The sequence below is a fragment of the Acartia tonsa genome, chromosome 9, assembly GCF_053477335.1.
Source record: "Acartia tonsa isolate MP-2025a chromosome 9, ASM5347733v1, whole genome shotgun sequence".
In the NCBI taxonomy this organism is placed as follows: Eukaryota; Metazoa; Arthropoda; class Copepoda; order Calanoida; family Acartiidae; genus Acartia; species Acartia tonsa.
Window position 1 is genome coordinate 45,135,784 of NC_137268.1, and position 21,191 is coordinate 45,156,974.

Below are 21,191 nucleotides of genomic sequence, written 5' to 3' on the forward strand. Positions count from 1 at the left end.
TTACTCAAGTTTTGTGTTAGCTATATTGGACAACTGAGCCCATTTATCTAACACTAAATGTTGATTTCCATTTAAGATTAAAAATAGCAAATGCTTGAAAAAAGTTTGATTTTGAAAAGTTAGATTATTTATAACTAAGTCTGATATAGCTAATAGTGTTGTTGTAATATTAAATGTTCCAATTGGTGGAGACCCTTTCATTTGTTAGCAATGTTTCTGTCCTTTTGTAGGGACTTGGCTGTGTTTATAAATCCGAGGTTTTAGCTAATTTCAAAGACCCAATGCAAAATCAAGAGAGGGTCCCCTCCCTATGGACAGAGATACATGTTGCTCATGCCTACTCTATTCTTTTACTTTAATTTGTATTAGTAATTTAAATTATTATTTTGTTATTTTGCTAATGCTTATCCCAACACAATGTATAACTTCTTTTCGAAGATCAAAGAATACACACTTTTATTTTAACTAAAAAGTAAAATCATAAAAGTAAGCCACGTGATTCATTCCAAAAGCATGACTTATAATTCATCGTTTATTATTGACTCAACTGTGCTAAATAAATAACGATAAGCCGCTAAACCGATATGGTTATCCTTTACAATGTAGCTTCTCTTGGTTTTTTTTCCATAAAGTTTGATTGTGGTCCAGATTCTATGTTAGGCAAACCACCAAATATTTTTTTCTTTTAGTAATTCACCTATTTGAATTCTACTCCAACATAGGCCGAGTGAAAACGTTTTGATAATATCTCTTTTTAGGAATGTTGATTTCTTTTTTCAACGTCATTGGTTTCTAAGCGCGCGCAAAACAGGTTTCAAGATTTTGTTTTATGAATGGTAGTGCGTGCACCTCTATTTTATTTGAAAGGGGAATTACCAAATTTTTATTTCTACAACCCGTAGATTTTTCTGGAAGTTTTAACAAATATTTTCTAGCCAAGATAAATTTAAGAGTACGTTTCTACTTATTCATTTATTAATGCTTTTTTATTATACTTATTTTAGGTATTATTTTACCACCTATGTATAGTTTTCAGATGTATTTAGCCAAAACCCCACATAGTCAAAGTACATTATTTACATATGAAAAGAAGAAAAAACACCAATGCTTTCATTTAAACATATTTTTGGACCAACGAGAACTTCCCGCCCCCCCCCCCCCCTCCCCATCTAAACCTAAGACTTAACTACATTGCTCTTACTTATTTTCTTATACTAAAATAAGCATAAAAAATAAGTTTTTTTTCTCGATAATTTGTCATCCCAACCTAGTATATAAAGATTCGTCTCTAGCCTCTAAGGGCTTTAATTTTTTTGTGAACACATTCCCATATAAACAACCCCTTCAATAGTGGATGTAAATATTCTTTTTTTTCTCCTCGAGGAAGTCATTTATTTCCCTTGTATCATATTTTTCCTGGTATCATTTTTTTCCCTTGTATCATTTTTTTCCTGCTATCATTTTTTTCCCTGGTATCATTTTTCCCCCCGGTATCATTCTATATTAACAATCTATATTTTAGGTATTGCTCTGAAACTGATTAATATCCGGTGGACTAGAACCGGTTCTCAGCCATACTGGAAATTTTATGTATAGCATCGTATTATATTCAGTTTTATATAAATATAAACATGATCAATAAAAAAGCTGGTTTTAATCTTAAAATTGTATATTTTTATATCCACTGAAAGCTGCTTATAATACGATGCGATAAATAACTACGCACATGAGATATTTATTTATAACTAATTACTCTCGTGAATAAATATTTATTCCTAAACAAAAAACTGGATAGGAATATCCCATTGCATTGTTAACAAAAAAAATTATGAAAAATTTTACGAAAAAAAATAGCAAAAATCTTAAGATCTTAAGCTTCAGATAGACATCAGACGGAAGGGCAGACATCAAGCTACTTTGTATTATAGATTAAGTTATCTTTGTCTGAAGCTTAGGATTTCAATGACTACTTGATATTGATAGAGCTATCTACTGTAGAAAAGCTTTACACAGGTCTTGGGGTTGTATTATATTTTTATATAAGACATGGAATGGTTTTAGTCTATTTTTTTGCCTTTTTTCTAGGAGCGAAGCTATCAGAATCTCAAAAGGTCCTTATTCACGCTGTCAGTACTACGACCAGGGATCAGCAGCAGCAGCAGCTACGATCAGCCGCGCGGCTTTCTCAGTAACCCAATGAGCCTTAGCCTTAGTTGCAGAAAACATAAGCCTCAGCAACATTCTGCCTCGTTCAGCCGCAGCCACTCGAAGCCTCAGCTTACCTCAGTAACAGCCGCAATCAGTTGCGCGGCTTGAAGAAAAAGTAGCCGCAGCCACATTCAACCGCGAGGTTTACTGTGGCTGACTGAGGTTTCGAGTGGCTGAATGCGGCTGAGGCTTAAGGTGGCTGCGACTAAGGCAGAGGCATATGTGGTAGCTGAGAAAGCTGCGAGGCTGATTTTTGGGGCTTCTCTCTTCCAGCTGCCTTCCTCTGACTACAACCATGCAACCAAGAATGGTTTTGCAAAAACAAAAAATTCTTTTAAGTTAGTTTTTGGTTAAATTAGAAATTGGATTGTGGCAACACCCATAAAAGCGAAGCTCTACAATCAGAGGGAAGGACAGACGAACAATAACTCTTGTAGAACTTAATAAGCAGAACATTAATTTCTAAGGCTAAATAAAATTGTACATAGATTTGTTGCAAAATTACGGAATACAGGATACCGTAAATACATAATTTCATTTTTATAACTTGTTAAGATGCCTTATTTGTAATATTGTAAATCAGATGAATGTGATAACTATATCATACAAAAAAATCACCATGTTTTAAATGGACGTAGGACTTTCTGGAAACGATTATAAAGTTAATACGATGAACTCCAAATAGTTTCCTAAAGTGTACAGCAGATAACCCAATTATTGCAGACCCTTTATCAGCTACTCCGGAAAACAAAGCGATTTATACATTATACATACAATATGATTTATTCAAAAAGATAAAAATTGGAACACTTTATACAATTAATAATAAAATATTATATGTAATTTGATTAATGACAAAGTTTTTTTAAAAAAAGATGAAATAGTTCATGAATGGGAATAGTTTTTTATCGCATTGTATTATAAACAGCTTTCCACGGATATAGAAATGTACAATTATGAGATTAAAACCAGTTTTGTTAGCCTGTGCCTTTGGCATCTTGGGACTAACAAAACTGGTCGTAATATTATGATTGTACATTTTTATGTAAAAAACTGGATATAATGAGATACGGTAAATAAATTTACAGTGTAGCTTAGAACCGGTTCTTATCCACCGGATATTAATTAGTTTCAAACTTTAAAATTATGCATCAAGTCCAGATTCTAGTCTTGAGATAAGTCCATCCTTGTCTGCATCAAGAGCAGTGAAGTCTACACAAATGAACTTGTTGGAATAAACAAATCTAAAAATATAAATTAAAATTTTATAAATTAATTTTATAATCTTTATTTTAATATTCGCGGAAAATTGTCTGTAATTCGATGCTTTTACATGATTTTCAGTATCAGGAATAAGGTATAGCAGACAAGCAAAATAAATCCAAGATTAATATTTGGGGTAGCAGATAAAAAGGTCGTCAATTTTACTATGTGTTTAACCCCCAACGACAGCTGAAAATCACGTACATATTTTTCGAATTAATTTCGTTTTTGGTATAATTCATCCAGAACCCAATATGATTGCCTTTTTAGTTTCTTGGTATTGGTTCATGGTTATTTACAGTAAGTCAAAAAGAATTTAAAAATACAAACTCAGATATCAAACATACTCAAATAGTAAAAAAAAACTATTTTATATTATTTTTCATTTTCCCCCATATCTTTGGTGTTTTTAGTCCGATTTTCAAAATTTTTTCAGTTAAAGATATCAAAGTTAGATTTCCCGTCGTTTGAAGAAAACAACAATGACGGTCAGTCCCATTCACGAATTTTTGTTCTTCGCTACTTATTGATGTTGTCATCCTTGTTCTTAAAAATAAATGTGAATTACCAAGTTGTTGCTTAGATACTTTTCTTATACTTTTTTCTTCTTCAACTTAAATTTGTATCAATTAAGATCATGTGAAAAAAAACAGAAATCTATATCCATCTGCTAATTAATAATCATGCTAGAGCATTGGAGAGCAGATTTACAACCAATAAGATACATAGGATAAAATATTTCAAAAAGAATTTTAGCAGAGGAGGCACATAACTTACCACTAACATAACTCTTTACCCCCCCGGCCCTGTATAAATAGTAATAATCCTATAGAGTAGTAATTTTTTTTCTCGTATTCATTGGAATCCGATGGATATGAACCGGTTCTCATCCATACGAAAAAACTTCGACACCGAGGGGCCAAAAAAACTGGTTTTAATCTTATAATTGTACATTCTATATCCGCGGAAAGATGTTTATAATACGATGCAAGAAATAACTATTCTGTAGCTTATAATTGCTACACCGATTGAGTTCTCTATTTCACGGAAGCTTCAAATAGGTTCCTGGACACTTTTAGGCTATTTTGATTTTAGATTTGTTTTTCCCTGCCCCTTAAAAAATATAGCTGATAGATACGTAGATGGTTATAATTTAATCAGATGTTAAGTTGTCATAAAAAGAGAGAGAAAGAAAAATTTATAACAGGCTAAATAAAAATGACAAAGCCATTATTTATAAATGAATATATTTGTTGCATGGCCAACAGACCGAAGGACAAAGTAAATTATACTGGTTGCTCATTAGTAAAGGCAATAAATACAAAAAAATCCAGCCACCAAAATATTTAGGCAGACACACAGAGACACATTTTAAATTCTAGAGTTGCTTACTGCAAAATATGTAAGGCAAAAGTAATGTCGGTCACCGAGGGTATAGGATGGTCTATCAGATTTAAGATAAAATAATACAGGGGTCGGCAGCAGCAGCCACCATCAGTCGCGCGGCTTATAGAAGCGGCATTCTAAGCCACCCAATAAGCCTCAGCCTTAGTCGCAGCCGCGCGGATTAAAGAAAACATAAGCCACTCGAAGCCTCAGTCAGCAGCATTTATCTACTTTCAGCCACTCAAAGCCTCAGTCAGCCGCGCAGCTGAATGTGGCACCGGCTACTTTTTCTGTAAGCCGCGCGGCTGATTGCGGCTGTTGCTGAGAGTGGCTGAGGCTGAGGGTGGCTGCGGCTGATTGTAGCTGATCAGGCTTTAGGGGGAAATAAAATTTTGGAGATAATAATGGTCTAACCTTACAGCGAAATTTTTCATAGCTGCTTTTAATTTTAAATATTAGCCAATAAGCTTTTTAAAAAGTGTGACTTTCTCGAGAGCTGATTTTTAAGAAGAGAATCCACTATACGTGTTTGTGTTGTCCTTCTGTTTGTCTGTTGGTAATGTCATAGGGTTGTTTCAAGAGTTTGGATAATTTATTTTATCTTATGTTAAAAGATTTTATAATAATTGCAGCTATTTTAAGAACACAGTAATAGTGTCTGACTGATTATGACGTAACAAAAAAATTAGCCAATGAGAGGCCACTATAAATTTTACCATTGGTCAATAACGGCCTCTCATTGGCTAATTTTTTTTGTTACGTCATAATCAGTCAGACACTATTACTGTGTTCCTATTTTAAAAGTTTTTATAATAATTGTAGCTATTTTAAAAGATTATATAATAATTGCAGCATTAAAAAATAATTATGGAATACCCTTTAACAGATAAATTATTTCATGCCCACAGCTAAACTAATCATTCTATTTGAGCTATGTTGATTTTAGTAATATTTAATAAACACAATAAAAGGAATAAAATTTTTTTGCAACTTGTTTTCTTATCTTATCTTACCCATCGAAGGATATAAATTTCTAAGGTATTTTCTTCCAAGCTTTCTTACTGCAGTCTTCCTTTAACATTGTTTTTATTTGCTTCAAAGTTTGGCGTTTTTTTAATTATTTTGATATAATTTTCATATAATATTCGTTTATCTTAGCTTCTAGTTGCTCATTAATAACCAAATTGCATTATTGTTGTTGCGTCTTTAGCCTCTATGGAATGGCGAAGACCAGGAAATAGCTTAAAACCACTGTCTTTAAACCTTTTCTAAAAAAGTATAACCAATACGGACCAGCCATTGTTGAGATTTTTAACATCAGACAAAAAAACCTTGTTACTTTATATAATACTAGCGGCTTCGCCCTTTGCCTCTAGGGGCTTTTTTACCTAAAAGTTCAAGGGAGAATTTTTAAAAATTTGTTTACATTTTTTTAGATGTTTTCTGTATTTTATAACTTTTTATATTTATTTATATTAATTTATATTTTTTTAACCTTAAATTTTTTTCTCTTTTTTAATGTTTTTAAAATTGTTTTTGCCATTAGACTTTTTGGGGCTTCGCCCCTACAGGAGAAGGAAGGTTTCTCAATCTTTTTAATTTAATAAAAAAAGTTTAAAAGAAGAAAAGAAATTTAAAAAGAAAAAAAAGTATATGTAAAAAAATATAAAAATGTATAAAAAGTATAAAAAGTATAAAAAAAAAGTATACAAAATAGAAAGAAATATAAAAATTTATAAAAATATATTAAAACATAAAAAAAAAATTAGAAAAAAATTGAACAAAAAAATTGTTGGGGGGGGGGGGAATTTTTATTTTTTGGGGGGTTGGGTATGTCCCACCCCCCAAGAAAATAGCTTTAGAACCTATAGGTATATACCCTGAAGAGTAGAATCCAATCGGTTTAGTGGTTACGGAGAAATTAAGCTTCAGACGGACAGACAGACGGAAAGACATCAAGCTACTTTGTATTCTAGACTAGCGGCTTCTCCCCCTAGAGGCCTCTAGGGGCACTTGAGGAGGGGGGAGTTAAATCCCAAAACTTTTTTTTAATTTGGATTTTTTTAAAGTAAAAAAACAATTTGTGGGGGGAGGGGGGAGGTAACCTCCCACCCCCCTCGACCCCATTTTTTATTTTAGTTTTTAAAAGAATTTAATTTGTTGTTTGTTTTTTTTGGGAGCGGGAGATTTTTTTCTAGAGGCGATTTCTCTTGGGAGTGAGGTGTTACCTTTCCCTAAAATAGTTATAAAACTTTTCAGGACCTATGAGAAGCTACGCCGTAAAGGATAACCCGATCGGATCAGCGGTTAGCGAGATCCTTCGGTACAAACAAACAGACACACAGACATAGAGTAAGACAAACATCCTTTTACTTTATTATAAGGACTAGCGGCTACTAGGGGTACTTGAAAAGGAGGGAGTTGAATTTAATAACCAAATTTCATTTATTTTAGATTTAAAAGGAAAAAGTGGATAACTATTTTTTTTTGGGGGGGGGGGGAGGAGGGGGTGTGTACCTCTCCCCATTTTTAATCTTAGTCAAAAAGAAATTAACTTTAAAAAAATTTGGTCTGGGATTTTTTTCCAGGGGCGAATTCTCTTGGGAGGTTGGCGGTGGTACCCTTTCTCAAAATAGTTAAAAACCTTCCCAGGATCTATGAGAAGCTACCATGTAAAGGAGAACCTGATCAGTTCAGTGGTTAGCGAGATCCTTTGGTAGAAATATACAAACACACGGACAGACATCATGATAACTAGTTCTAATCCACTGAATATTACTCGGTTTCGAATGAATAAGGAGAAAGGCTTTAAACTATTCTTGAGAAGAGTATCTTAACTTACATCGCTAGTGCTTTTATAGTTTACTATCCATTTATTGTAATGGGAATTGTACTCATGCACATTCCATGAACCACCTCCGCCTATATGCTAGTTGCGAAGCCAATAGTTTTCAAATGAATTATGATCTTCTATAAATCTAAATTATCTTATTTTTTTAGAATGAATAAGTTGATGATCCTAGCTTTGTTAGTTGCTGTCTTCAGCATGATAATTGACAGTGCTGAAGGACAGTGGAAGAATCGAGCGAGTGGGAGGAAAAGACCAACCGGGATCTGTGGGGGATGTGGTTGCAACATTTTCAATTGTAACTGTGATTGGACACCACAAGAATGCGGTGCATGTCCACATTGTAAATCTTCCTTCTGGGATGCTATTCCATCATCCTTATTGCAGGCAGTTATTCCAAAACCAGGACTATTAGGACTACTAGGAAGAAAAAAAAGATCCCTTGAGGTTGGAGAATATATGGACTTTGAAGCTGCTGACCTTGATGGTAATGGACTCATGAACATAACAGAATTCTCTCTGGCTTACGATGGGTAAATTTAATTTATAGTATTAGATACAAATAATTCAACACTATCTAAAACATGAGTTCATAGCATAAGGACTCAGTTCTCTAGCAGGGACAAAACTGGAATAATATTTTTTAATATGACATTATTAGATTTTGTTGTAACATTATTCAAAAGTTCCAATTTTATTTCTGGCTATCCAGTCTTCCACCTGGAATCTATTCTATACTTAATTTTCTTTAATGACAAGACTCATAAACCTTAAATTAAGCATATTTACTTTTCTAAACAAATTTTGTCTTCAACTTATGATAGGGCCAAATATTATATCAGATATTTCAATTCATATTTCTTAGAAGCTTCTATCTTTCTTTTTTCAATAAAATCTCACAAAAACTGTTATATTGGTCATATTAAAATAATTATTTTTTTTCAGATTGGTTTATTCAAATAAGTTCATTGGTGTGGACTTCAATGCTCTTGATGCAGACAAGGATGGATTTATCTCAAGACTGGAATCTGGACTTGATTTATCGTTTTAAAGGAATTTCTCTTATTCATTCGAATCCGGTGGATAGGAACCGGTTCTGATCCATACGAAAAAACTATGTCTAGCACCAAATTATATCCAGCTTTCTACGAATATAAAAGAATATATAAGATTAAAACCAGTTTTTTTAGCCGGTGCATTCCGCGGAAAGTTGTTTATAATACGATGCGAGAAATAACTATTAATTTCCACCTTTTAAAAAAATGTCTTCCTTCATCACATTAGATATATTTTTTTTAGTTGTATACAGTGTTCGATTTTTTATCTTTTTGAATAAATCATTTTGTATGTGTTTCTTTATAGTTTTCAATCACCTATATATTATTGATTATTTTTATTTTGCTTTCTTTCATCAATTTTTGAGCATCGCATTATGATTGTTTTAAGTCTTATTTTTTGTAAAATCTGTAAACAATCAATAAATAAATATCATTGACATATCTTTATTATACTTTTTAGTGGCGAAGCTACTCTATAATTTGAAATGGCCTTCGTATGTCCGTCTGAAATGTTTTAGTAGTAACGGGATTTTCTCGGCTCCTATACAAGTTAGACAATTGATAAGTCCAATAAAGATTTTTAAAGGTTTCGTGAATTAATTTATCAAGTTTAATATTTTTTTCTATGACACAGTTCTATAGTTAATTTTAATGTCCATCCATAATTTTTGAGCTTCGCTACTTATGGATGTTATCATCCTTGTTGATTATATAAAGTCAAAATTCTGTAATTTGTCTAAATTGATATACAATTGAGGGTGACTTCCTAGCCAATACCAATAACGAAATTAATTTGAATAAAATCACGAAACCTATGTGTGGTTTTCAGCTATCGTTAGGGGACAACATATAGTAAAATTGACGTTATCTCTATTTGCCCCTCAAATAGTATTTAAGATTTATGTAACTTGTTGGTTATTCCTTATACCTGGTGACTTTCAGTTAAATTAAATTTTATGGAGAAAAAAATATCATCATTTAGTTTAAGCCTTTAAAAGGTACTGGTTAGTCCCTCGATACGCAATACTTAGTTATTTTAAGTGTATCAATTTTGAGTCCAAAGATATCCCTAGCCTAAGCATTATTATTTTTTCTAAATAACAAAATAAAATGTTGGGTTTCTTAATAAAAAATATGTTAAAATCAATAAAAAACAAGAAAAATCACTTTAGATCATTTTGTAGTCCTCAAAAACTAAGTACATTTTCTAAAAAGATTAAACATTAGGGGGTAATGTTTCCTAACCTCGCTTTAAAGCTCTTTGCCTCTCATTTTAATTGTGTAAAGTTATCAAATTTTCTGACTTTGCTACTAATGCTCCTTTTTAGAAGTGATGCCGCACTATAATTTGAAATGATTGTTTGTCTGTGTAAAACAGTAGAATAAAAACTTCAATTTCTCAGCTGATATTACAGAGATGAGGCTGTATTTTAAATATAAATCAACCTTTAGACTGTCGATAATTCAAATAAGATATCATATACAGTGTGTTTTTTTATGAGAACTTTTTTGAAAGCAATTTTACCCCACTTATAGTTATCAGAATTTAATGATTAACGGCTTATTTTTTTCATTTTTTATAACCATTTATAGAATATCAAAAATATATTTAAGTTTTTATTTAAAAAGTACAGTAAAATCAATAATTTAAAACTTGGGTGTCAACATCTAAAAATGGTTTAGCGCATTTTTCTTAAGCTCAAAAAAATTGGATTTTCAGTAGTCGACTTTGGGGGGCCAGTACTCCCTCCTTGGTTGAGATATGACCTTCAAACTTTGATTAGTACATGTTCCCCAAAAGTATCTGTATCAAGTTTTAACTTTGTATATCAACTTGCAAAGGGTAGAAGATTCGAGCATAAGAAAAATGCGCTAAAACCATTTTTAGATGATGACACCTAGGTTTTGAATTTTTGATTTTTCTGCACTTTTTAAATAAAACTGAAATATTTTTTTGATGTTCTATAAATGGTTATAAAAAACAAAAAAAATAAGCCCTTAATCATTTAATTCTGATAACCAAAAGTGGGGTAAATTTGCTTTCAAAATAGTTCTCATAAAAAAAACACACTGTATTTCTGAAGGAAAAATCCTGATATAAAGTCTGTTCAATTGTATGTTACATATAATCTTTATAACAGCAAGAACTTTTTAAAATCGAAGCTTTTCTATAATTAGGGTCGGTTCGTCCGTCCGTACGTTTGTCCGTCCGTCTGTAACGGATAGCTTTTTTCGTTAATTTAGGCATGTTAGAATTGTCCTATCGATTTCAAATTTTGCATGGTGATTCGTTTAATAGTTACTCTATATTCATTACAAAAATTGATCTGATTTTTGGTATGTTGATTCCTGGGAGAACAAAGTATAATGTTATAAGCGAAGCAACTCTATAATCAAGTCCTAAAAATGTAGGTATGTTCATAAACATTATCCTGTATAAAGCAGTTTTTCAACAAATTTACTTAGAATTTTGCTTCGACTCTTATATATTTATATTCTGATTATTTAGTTCTGACACTATATAAGTGTTAATGTCCGTTTGTCCTACCGTTTCAGTGCTTCGCTTTTATGGATGTTGTCAGCCTTGTTTAATAGCGAAGCGTTTCTATAATAAGGGTTGCTCGGTCCATCCGTAACGGTTAGCTCTTTTCATTAATTGAGACATATATATTTACGCAATTTGCCACAAATTTATATACAATTTTATGTAGACTTATGAATTAATGTTCTGACACTCTACAAGGTTATTAATCGTTTGTCCTTCCTACTGATTGTAGAGCCTTGCATTTATGGATGTTGCCATCCTTGTTATTCATAACCAATTTCTAATTTGACCAAATAAAAAGATTAAATGAATCTTTTTACTTGATGGTACCTTTTTGTTACTTGTGAGACCATTCTACAATAATGCTCTCTTTGTTGCATTGTCGTAGTAATGGTAGTGAAAATAAGGAATAATATCTTCGCCCCTAGTTTATAGGGGCTCTGTATTTAATGGGGTAGGGAGTATGCAGAAATAGTTATTTCTCGCATCGTATTATAAACGGCTTTCCGCGGATATAGAATGTACAATTATGAGATTAAACTAGTTTTTTTTTATGAGATTAAAACTAGTTTTTTTTTTAGAAAACTGGGTATAATACGATGCTAGACATAGTTTTTTCGTATTGATGAGAACCGGTTCCTATCCACCGGATTCGATTGAATCAGTGGCGTGCGAAGCACTTTGTCTAGGGGGGGGCATTTTGAAGATTTTGTAAAATTTTGCCCCCCCCTAAAACAAAGTGCCCCGGGGGGGCACTTTGCTTTAGGGGGGGGGCATTTTGATTATATATACTAATTTTAAATAAGGGCGTTTTAAGGGGTGGGATTATTTGATTATGGGCCTTCTAGTTCTTATCCCTTCTTCCCCATCCCTTCCCCCATCCCTTTTTCCCATTTATATCCCACATCTTTCCCCCCCCCCCACCATCTCTTCTCCCCCATCCCTTCTCCCCACCCTGCAATGACCGAAGGGAAGGGAGCTAGAAAGCATCTTTGAAAAAAAAGTACAGAAGATAATTTAACCTCCCCCCCCCCCCCCCCACCACAAAACATTTTTTATGGGTGAAAGGGGGTGTTATAAAATCTCAGCAGGAAGGATGAATAACCTCATTAAAAAAAATTTTTTTTTGGGGGGGAGATAAAAACACTCATTTTGGAAATAATTTACCAAAAATTAACCTAATATGTAAAACTGATTTTAAATATTTGTTTAGTGTATGACAACAAGGATGACAACATCTTTAAGTAGCAAAGCACAAAAAATCATGAATAAGAATACAGACAAGTAAATTTAAAGAGCATCTGTTGAAATAAATATATATTTTAGGTAGAAAAAATCACAAATCCTTTTTCCTGTATGTTGTGTGATGACAGTCAAAGTAAATTACATACTGGATGCTCGAATCAGCAAGAAATTTTATTTTTTTAATATTATAATCTACAAAAAAATTACTTGTCCTTTCATCTACAGATATAAAAATCTCTTAGAAATATAGGGTATAGTCTCTTTTGTGGCAACGCCTCTTAAGGGGCATTTCGTCGTATTTTCATAGTAGCTTTTAAAAGGTTATTCTAGGTTAAGTTAGGTCAGGTGATTTCCCTGCAGGGTTAGGCAATTGGCCCCGCAGGAGCTATAAATAGGTGAAAAGCTACTGTGAAAATACGATGAAATGCACCTTAAGAGGCAATGTCACAAAAGGGACTATACCTGAAATTTAAAAGATACAAAAATAGCCAAAAACGTCCTGAAAAGCAGTCCAACCTCCATGAATTTTTAATAGTTAATTATACTCCATAATGATGGGAATGTTAACATTAAGTTTTAGCCTTCTATCTTTAATTGCAGTTGGAAAAATCACATTTCCCCCTTAGCATTACGTACTGACAGCCATAGTGAATTATAGAGAAGCTAAAAAGTTATATCAACATATCCTACCCTCTTTAAATAGCACTTTAAAACTCTGTTAATTTTTGATTAAGTGGTGTTTCCAAGGATTTATAAGGGCGGTGCGTGAAGCGCACCTAAAATATTTACTCCCCCTTTGAACTAAAATCAATTAAAGACAACAAGAGTGGCGTATTTGATCAGGTTAGGAATATAGAGTGTAGTTAGTTTTAATGGTTTTTAATGAAAATTGCCATAAAAAAAACATATCTTTTTGTAAGGATATGTACACAAAAAAAATGATAAACTTATCCTGAAAATAAAATGACATCATATATAGTTATTCATTTAGACAGACATACAGTGTTGAGAAAAAGGCTTAGATAAATATCAACGCTGTTTCTTTTATATAAAAAATAACTTTTTGATTAAATATTTGTTGTTTACACATGTTTTTAAAGAAATAAAAACACAATATACAATGCAATGTGATAAAAAGCAGAAACCGTTTGGAAGGGCGCGAAGCGCAAATTTTTTTCTTCAAATATGCAGGGAGGGAGGGGTTTTTGGGCTATTTATTACACTAGTCCCCAATATTTCATATAAAATTTTCTTATTCGTTGGCTCAACAACTTTAGGGACTTTAATGGAATTTTGATTGGTTGGTTAATTAAGTCGAGTTTCCATACATTTCATCCACTAATTGTAATCTAAATAAGGGTTTGTATCATCATTGGGGATGTACAAAATTTCTTTGGTAAATAGTTTATATTATACAAATAAAATACTTCCTATTACCTGGTTTGTTATGTTCAGTGAAAAAAGATTATAACCTAATTTCTACACTAATTAAAAAATTTGGTAAGGTTAAATGAATAGTAACTGTCTGTTTGGCGCGAAGCGCCAAAAAATTTTTTTTGGAGTATTTCTTGATCTTTTTTTTTGAAACTGGGATAGTTTTGCTTTTTGTAGGGTAGGGGGCAAAAAGGGGCATTTTTATTGACCAGGGGGGGGCAAAATGGGGCATTTTTCAACATTTAGGGGGGGGCAGGGGGGGCGGTGGCTAGGGGGGGGCAGGGGGGGCGTTTTGGTCGCTAGGGGGGGGCGATTGCCCCAAATGCCCCCTTCGGTTCGCACGCCACTGGATTGAATACGAGAATAGTTAATAATATTTGGCGATTTTCAACAAATTCTGCCTTAAAAACCGGTTTTTCCAAAGTACCTATTTTTGGAAGCTTTTAGATCATGACTAATTTAAAGAGTGCGCAAAAATGGATAAATTTTAAAAAATCAAATTGCGCGGCTTGTGTTAATAGTAGAAAAATGTTATGCATATCATTAGAATCGTCATAAACTCTAGTTTTTAGGTTTTTAAGAACTATTCCTGTGCTACGTATAGTTTAGGATCGCTACGTGGTAAAATGTTCCAACTTACTTCAAATTTTTAACATTTTCCACATTTTCCAATGTAGCTTCTATACTACAAATAGCATGAATATGATACATATATTTCAAGTTATGGTAAGTGGTAAGTTATGTGCCTCCTCTGCTAAAATTCTTTTTGAAATATTTTCTCCTATGTATCTTATTGGTTGTAAATCTGCTCTGCAATGCTTTAACATGATTTTTAATTAGCGGATGGATATAGATTTCTGTATTTTTTCACATGATCCTAATTGATACAAATTTAAATTGAAGAAGAAAAAAGTATCTAAGCAACAACTTGGTAATTCACATTTATTTTAAAGAACAAGGATGACAACATCAATAAGTAGCGAAGAACAAAAATTCGTGGATGGGACTGACCGTCATGGTTGTTTTCTTCAAACAACGGGAAATTTAAGTTTGATATCTTTAACTGAAAAATTTTTGAAAATCGGACTAAAAACACCAAAGATATGGGGGAAATAAAAAAAAAATGAAATAGCCAAAAACCTGCAAAAAGGCAGTCTGAACTTCATAGTTGTTTTCTTCAAACGACGGGAAATTTAATTTTGATATCTATAACTGAAAAAATTTTGAAAATCGGACCATAAACACCAAAGATATGGGGAAAAATGTGGAAAATAAAAAAAATAGCCTAAAACCTTGTGCTCCTTAATGATGGGAATGTTGTCAAAAAGTTTCAGCATTCTATCCTTTATAGGAGTTGAGTAAATCCCATTTCCCCCATAGCGTTACGGACGGACTGTCGGACGGACGGACAGACAAAGTGAATAATAGAGTAGCTTCGCTACTAAAAAAAAAGAAGGTGCAGTCAGTTTTTATAAAGATTAGGTAACTTGTAATGTAGCGTTGATACAGTATACTAAACTAGAAGTAACAGAATGTTTGTCTGTCTATGTGTGTCTGTATTCAAGGATCTCGTTAACGGCTGAACCGTTCTGGTTCTCCTTTACAGTGTAGCTGCTCATAGGTCCTGGGAAGGTTTTTGTCAATTTATACATAGGGGACCACCACTCTCCCAAGAAAAAGGCACCAAATGAAAATTTACCAAAAAAATATTTTACATTTTATATTGTATATAAACACTAAATTATTTAAAGAGATGTGTAGCGTAACTTTACTGACAAAAAACTATCAAACAACAATTTCCATAAAAAATCTGAACCAGAAACTGATTATGTATTAAAACAGATCCCAGAGTAGTGATGGTGTAGGAATAAAAAAAGCAAAACCAACGGTCAAACATTAGAGAGTTTCAAGAAACAGAGAGAGTTACAAAGAAAGAGAAGAAAAGTAAGAGATAAGGAAGACAATTTGACAAATACAGAAGACGAAAAGACAGAATTGAAGTCACATGAGAAAAAAATACAGTACATTGTTGAAACTGGGTAAAGGCAAGCAAACAGTTAATTTAATAATTTAAGAAATAAATGGATGAATTCACATGAAATTTGAAGAATAAATGAATTAAAAATGTAATTATAAATAAAATACAGAAGTTAGTGAAGAAATAAAAACATCTTTTATTACATTGAGAATGATACACGTTTTTAACTTAGCTGACTATGAACTATACTGTCACAGCCAAGGAAATTGTGGGCAATAAATTTTGCAAATCGACATTAAAGCACTATATTTCAAAAATTTTATCATGCATATAAATGGTAATAGCCTATTCAAAAAGAAAACCTTATGTGATTTTCCCTAAATTTGAAAAAAAAACTTTGGCGTTCAGTTAATGAGAATTGAATTTTTGGAAAGTATAGGAAAGATGACTACCAACACTACTTATTGGCCAACCCTAACATTACAGACAATAGGACAGACAGACATACACTCAGACAAAGTAGCTTTGCTGCTTAAATTAAAGATAAAGGATACATATTATGCAACAAGTTTAGTGCTTGTGATTATCATCTTTATTAACATGCAAAGCGTCTTATATAGCATGGAATCCCTTACGATGTCTGTACCTATGTTTGCATCTCAGAAATCTCATAACTTTCTATTTTTTTCTGATTGGAATTTTTAGATATTTGAAGGGATTCTTTTTAGTTTTAAGTCATAAAAGTTTTTATCATTTACTAAGGCGTGTAGAAGGGGGGGGGAGAGTGTATCCACTCCCTTAGAAATATTTAGTGGGGGGGGGGGGGGGAGAAGAAATACCCCTCTCAAACCCGTGACGGGGGCCTTTATCCCCCTTAATGCAGTTAATAAGTCAATTTATTGTTCTTTAATTCATGTGATTTGATTTTACTCTATTATGTCATGATATAAATGTTCCTTGAATATAGGAGTAAGAAAGTAACCTAAAAATGTATAAGCATTATTCTAGATTCTTTCAAAGACTAGGTTTAGCAGATATACGTTAGGACAGACTCAAGCGAATCAAGGTTCGGATTAAGATGTGAGATAGGACAAATACCAGATTTCTCCAACAAACGTAAAATAATACACTTCATAAAGTCCGTTAGTTTTTTTTTAAAGTTCGATCATGTATTTGGCAATAGCTCTGTCAAAAATGCTCACTAGACATACTGTACCTAAGATACTGAATCAGTTTTGAAAGATCTTTCCTTTTCATTGAAAATACTGAAATTATGCAACTTTGGGTGTGGGTTTTTATATGGATTCAATAATACCATTGGAAAAATCTATTTTTAATACTTTCATCTGATTTTTAAAGTTTGATTCTGTTCAATTAATTAACTAATTTGGAATTTATGCATTGATTATTATATAACATAAAATTAACTAGACATTAATTGGATTTCAAAGAAAAAATATTTAGAAAATAAGAAATTTGAGCTCTATCAATTAAGAGGACAGCTGCCAACCTCCAGTTTTCAGGATGTAGTTTAATGAAGTTATCCCATATTTTAGTAAGATTTTTAATACATGGTAAAATGGATTATTTAAATCTTAATTTTTGTAATGATGATCTTAAAGATGCTCTTGGTGGTGATGGTGACCCAGATGGCATCAAAGTACATGAGCATTGTGACACTGACAACTTATCTATTGAACTATGGTCCTACCTAAAATTTAAACTGCAAAAGTGTTATAGACTATGATTGTAAAGTTACAAATTTAAAATTATTGGTCAAAAGAAAGGTGTGTATTAAACAGGGCTCGGCAGCTGCGCGAAAGGCGCCTGTTAGCCGAAGGGGATCAACATTCTACAATTTTAAAAATCAGCTGAAAGTTTAAACAAGTCCTAAGAATGGCAATACCTCTTTAATACAACAATTTCAAATCATGCAAAAGGGTTTTAATTTAAGCCGTGGTAATAATCTCCGATTAATTCCTCTTGCAATATGTCAAGATTCTTAAGTAATTTGTATTAACAATATATATCTCTTTATTCTGGTGTTTTAATGGTTTTTTACAGATTTGCTGCCTATATAAGTTACATTTGCAACGTTTATTAATCAGTTTATTTTAGACTGATTTTCACTTTACAACATAGGTAGGTTAACAAACTTCATAATTCCATCCTGTCGTTATAAGGCTTCACATCTTACACTAAAGCAAGCATTTATAAATTTGTGAATCTATTTGTTCTAATGTTTGAGATCATATAAAAACAAATTTAAACATTTCATTTTGAGATTTTAAAAGATAGAAGGGAGAAAACACACTCACGTGCAAAACAAAAGCCATCATTATATTAGCTAGATTTTTAACAACATGTAAAAAGGAAAACATAAACAAATGGCATTATCCACTTAGGAATTTTTTTTCCCAATGGTGAAAATTAAATTTGTTTACAACCTTCCCCACCCCCTTGGTTCGTTGACTTTTTTTTTTTACAATTATTTAAGGTTATATGGCTAGGGGGCCAAATGCCAATGGGCCGAGCGCTACAGCTAGGCAGGCCAGGAATCCAAGCGCTGCGGCAATGGTCATTATTGTTCTATATTTAATTATCTGTTTTCTTTTTTAGAATTAATAAGTTGTTGATGTTAGCTTTGCTTGTTGCTGTTTTCAGCATAATGATTGAGACCACTGATGCCTTCTGTGGGGGATGTGGTTGCAACGTTTTCAACTGTAATTGCGATATAACAGCACAACAATGCGCTCAATGTCCCAATTGTAATTCTAACATCTGGCAATCTATCTTTGGTGGTAAAAGGCGCAAAAGATCCTTAGTGGCTGGAGAATATATGGACTTTGAAGCTGCTGATCTTGATGGCAATGGTCTCATGGACATCACAGAATTCTCTCTGGCTTACAATGGGTAAAATTTATAGCATTAGATACATTTAACTTCATCTAGAACACGAGTTTAAAAACTATTAAAAAAAGGTTATTTTTACTATTTGAGCATCTTTGATATTTGATTGAGTTTGTATTTTTAAATTCTTTTTGACTTACTGTAAATAACCATGAACCAATACCAAGAAACTAAAAAGGCAATCATATTGGGTTCTGGATGAATTATACCAACAACGAAATTAATTTGAAAAATATGTACGTGATTTTCAGCTGTCGTTGGGGGTTAAACACATAGTAAAATTGACGACCTTTTTACTGCTACTCCAAATATTAATCTTGGATTTATTTTGCTTGTCTGCTATACCTTATTCCTGATACTGAAAATCATGTAAAAGCATCGAATTACAGACAATTTTCCGCGAATATTAAAATAAAGATTATAAAATTAATTTATATTTTTAGATTGGTTTATTCCAATAAGTTCATTAGTGTAGACTTCAATGCTCTTGATGAAGACAAGGATGGACTTATCTCAAGACTAGAATCTGGACTTGATGCATAATTTTAAAGGCATCTAATTTACAGTAAGGCTTCGAATCTGATTAATATCCAATGGATAAGAACCAGTTCTCAGCTACACTGAAAATTCATTTATCGTATCGCATTATATCCAGTTTCCTACTAATATAAAAATGTACAATCATAATATTACGACCAGTTTTGTTAGTCCCGAGATGCAGAAGGCTAACAAAACTGATTTTAATTTCATAATTGTACATTTTTACATCCGTGGAAAGCTGTTTATAATACAATGCGATAAATAACTATTCCCATTCCTGAACTATTTCATCTTTTTAAAAAAAACTTTGTCCTTAATCACATTACATATAATATTTTATTATTAATTGTATAAAGTGTTCCAATTTTTATCTTTTTGAATAAATCATATTGTATGTATTTCTTAGATTTTTATCACCTATGTCTCGTGATTTTCTCGGTTCCTATTCAAGATAGACAGATAAAAATCCAATATAGATATAAGAAGTTTTTGTGATTTAATTTATCAAGTTTAATGTTTTTTCTATGACAATGCTCTATAGTTCATTTCTTCCAAATGTCCATTAATAATTTTTAAGCTTTGCTACTTATGGATGTTAATTACCTATACATAGTTGAACAATTACAATAAAATCATCCTTGTCATAAATTAAGTTAGGTTATTTTGGCTGAAGGGGAAGATATCGGCAACTAACAATGTTTTATTTCCATTACTCTAACTTTGTGGTTTAAAGCAATTAAATTCGCTCGCCTCAACAGCTCTTAGAGGCTAGAGGCGGAGCATATATATTGAAAAGTTTTCAGTGTTTGCTGGCATAAATAGTTTTGCTTGTTAGGGAAATTGTTATAAGTGGCTTAAAATGGTTATTGGTCAATTCCATTTCTCAAAAAACTCGAGGCTTGATTTTCAATGGATTTTTTTTCTACTTGTATATTTTAAAATCGTTCTCCAATCGTGCTTTTTAATTGGTGCTTTGAATATATCTGTCTGGGTAATATCAAGAATTTTTTAGAGTAATATAGCTCTTGAAGCCTATAAAAGTATGGTCGCTTTTGTAGTTGCTAATATATACATAAAAAAATGGACATTATTATTATCTCAAAACTAAGAAAAATAGGATGTACTTTTTGTAAAGGTGCGGCCATTGACCTTTAAAAAGACATAAGAATTTAGAAATCTGTAAATTACATTTTGTTGGATATAAGTTTTTGGAGATAAGAATGTTCAAACCTTGCAATCAAATTTTTGGATAGCTATTCTATAAACTTTAAATTTTCACCCGTAGGCTTTATAAAAGAAAGTTTTTTTTGGTAGATTTTTAAGAATTTAATTCACTCTATAAATGTTTGTGTCTGTCCTTCTGTCGGTAATTTGATGGTTTTTTTTAAAATGCAGATTATTAATTCTATCATTTTGTAATAAATTCAGTATAAAAATATAATTAAGGCTTACCCTATAACAAAAAAATCATTTAAAAAATAAGAGTATTTACCTTAATCATTTAAAATCATTTTTCAAAAAAGGAGGATAAAACTTAATGCGTGTATGCACACAGCTAAAATAATAAAAAGAAATATGATTATTACTGTTTCCTCTTGATAGTCTTTGTGTAGAAAAATTAGGTTTGTCAATCCGCCCAATTTTTGGGTCGGATTAGGATTCGAATATTTACAAAAAATCTGCCTAAAAAAAACGGATTAATCCGTGGATTGCGGATTCTTGTTTTAACCCTTACTTAACCTAACCTTACCTAAAATAAGCATGTAAAGCTACTGT

General features: G+C 32.1%; 2 protein-coding genes across 2 annotated transcripts; both read left to right on the forward strand.

Annotated features, from left to right (window-relative positions):
- Nucleotides 1–7,132: 7,132 nt before the first annotated feature.
- On the forward strand, nucleotides 7,133–9,054 carry LOC145327897 (uncharacterized). The gene is made up of 3 exons (XM_080171428.1): nucleotides 7,133–7,209; nucleotides 7,858–8,238; nucleotides 8,651–9,054. Exons 2-3 carry the CDS (start codon nucleotides 7,859–7,861, stop codon nucleotides 8,754–8,756), a joined length of 486 nt encoding a protein of 161 aa, XP_080027554.1. The 5' UTR covers nucleotides 7,133–7,209; nucleotide 7,858; the 3' UTR covers nucleotides 8,757–9,054.
- A 9,020-nt stretch (nucleotides 9,055–18,074) lies between these two features.
- Nucleotides 18,075–19,813, forward strand: LOC145327898 (uncharacterized). The gene is made up of 3 exons (XM_080171429.1): nucleotides 18,075–18,107; nucleotides 18,585–18,878; nucleotides 19,319–19,813. The coding sequence occupies exons 2-3, from the start codon at nucleotides 18,601–18,603 to the stop codon at nucleotides 19,416–19,418; spliced, it is 378 nt and encodes a 125-aa protein (XP_080027555.1). The 5' UTR covers nucleotides 18,075–18,107; nucleotides 18,585–18,600; the 3' UTR covers nucleotides 19,419–19,813.
- Nucleotides 19,814–21,191: the final 1,378 nt, after the last annotated feature.

What these genes read in the sequence shown, in the direction of transcription:
- LOC145327898 (XM_080171429.1), top strand. Translation starts at nt 18,601, where the DNA reads ATGTTAGCTTTGCTTGTTGCTGTTTTCAGCATAATGATTGAGACCACT. An exon ending in TTCTCTCTGGCTTACAATGG is followed by an intron (nt 18,879 to 19,318) that starts GTAAAATTTATA and finishes TTATATTTTTAG; the next exon opens with ATTGGTTTATTCCAATAAGT.
- LOC145327897 (XM_080171428.1), top strand. Translation starts at nt 7,859, where the DNA reads ATGAATAAGTTGATGATCCTAGCTTTGTTAGTTGCTGTCTTCAGCATG. An exon ending in TTCTCTCTGGCTTACGATGG is followed by an intron (nt 8,239 to 8,650) that starts GTAAATTTAATT and finishes ATTTTTTTTCAG; the next exon opens with ATTGGTTTATTCAAATAAGT.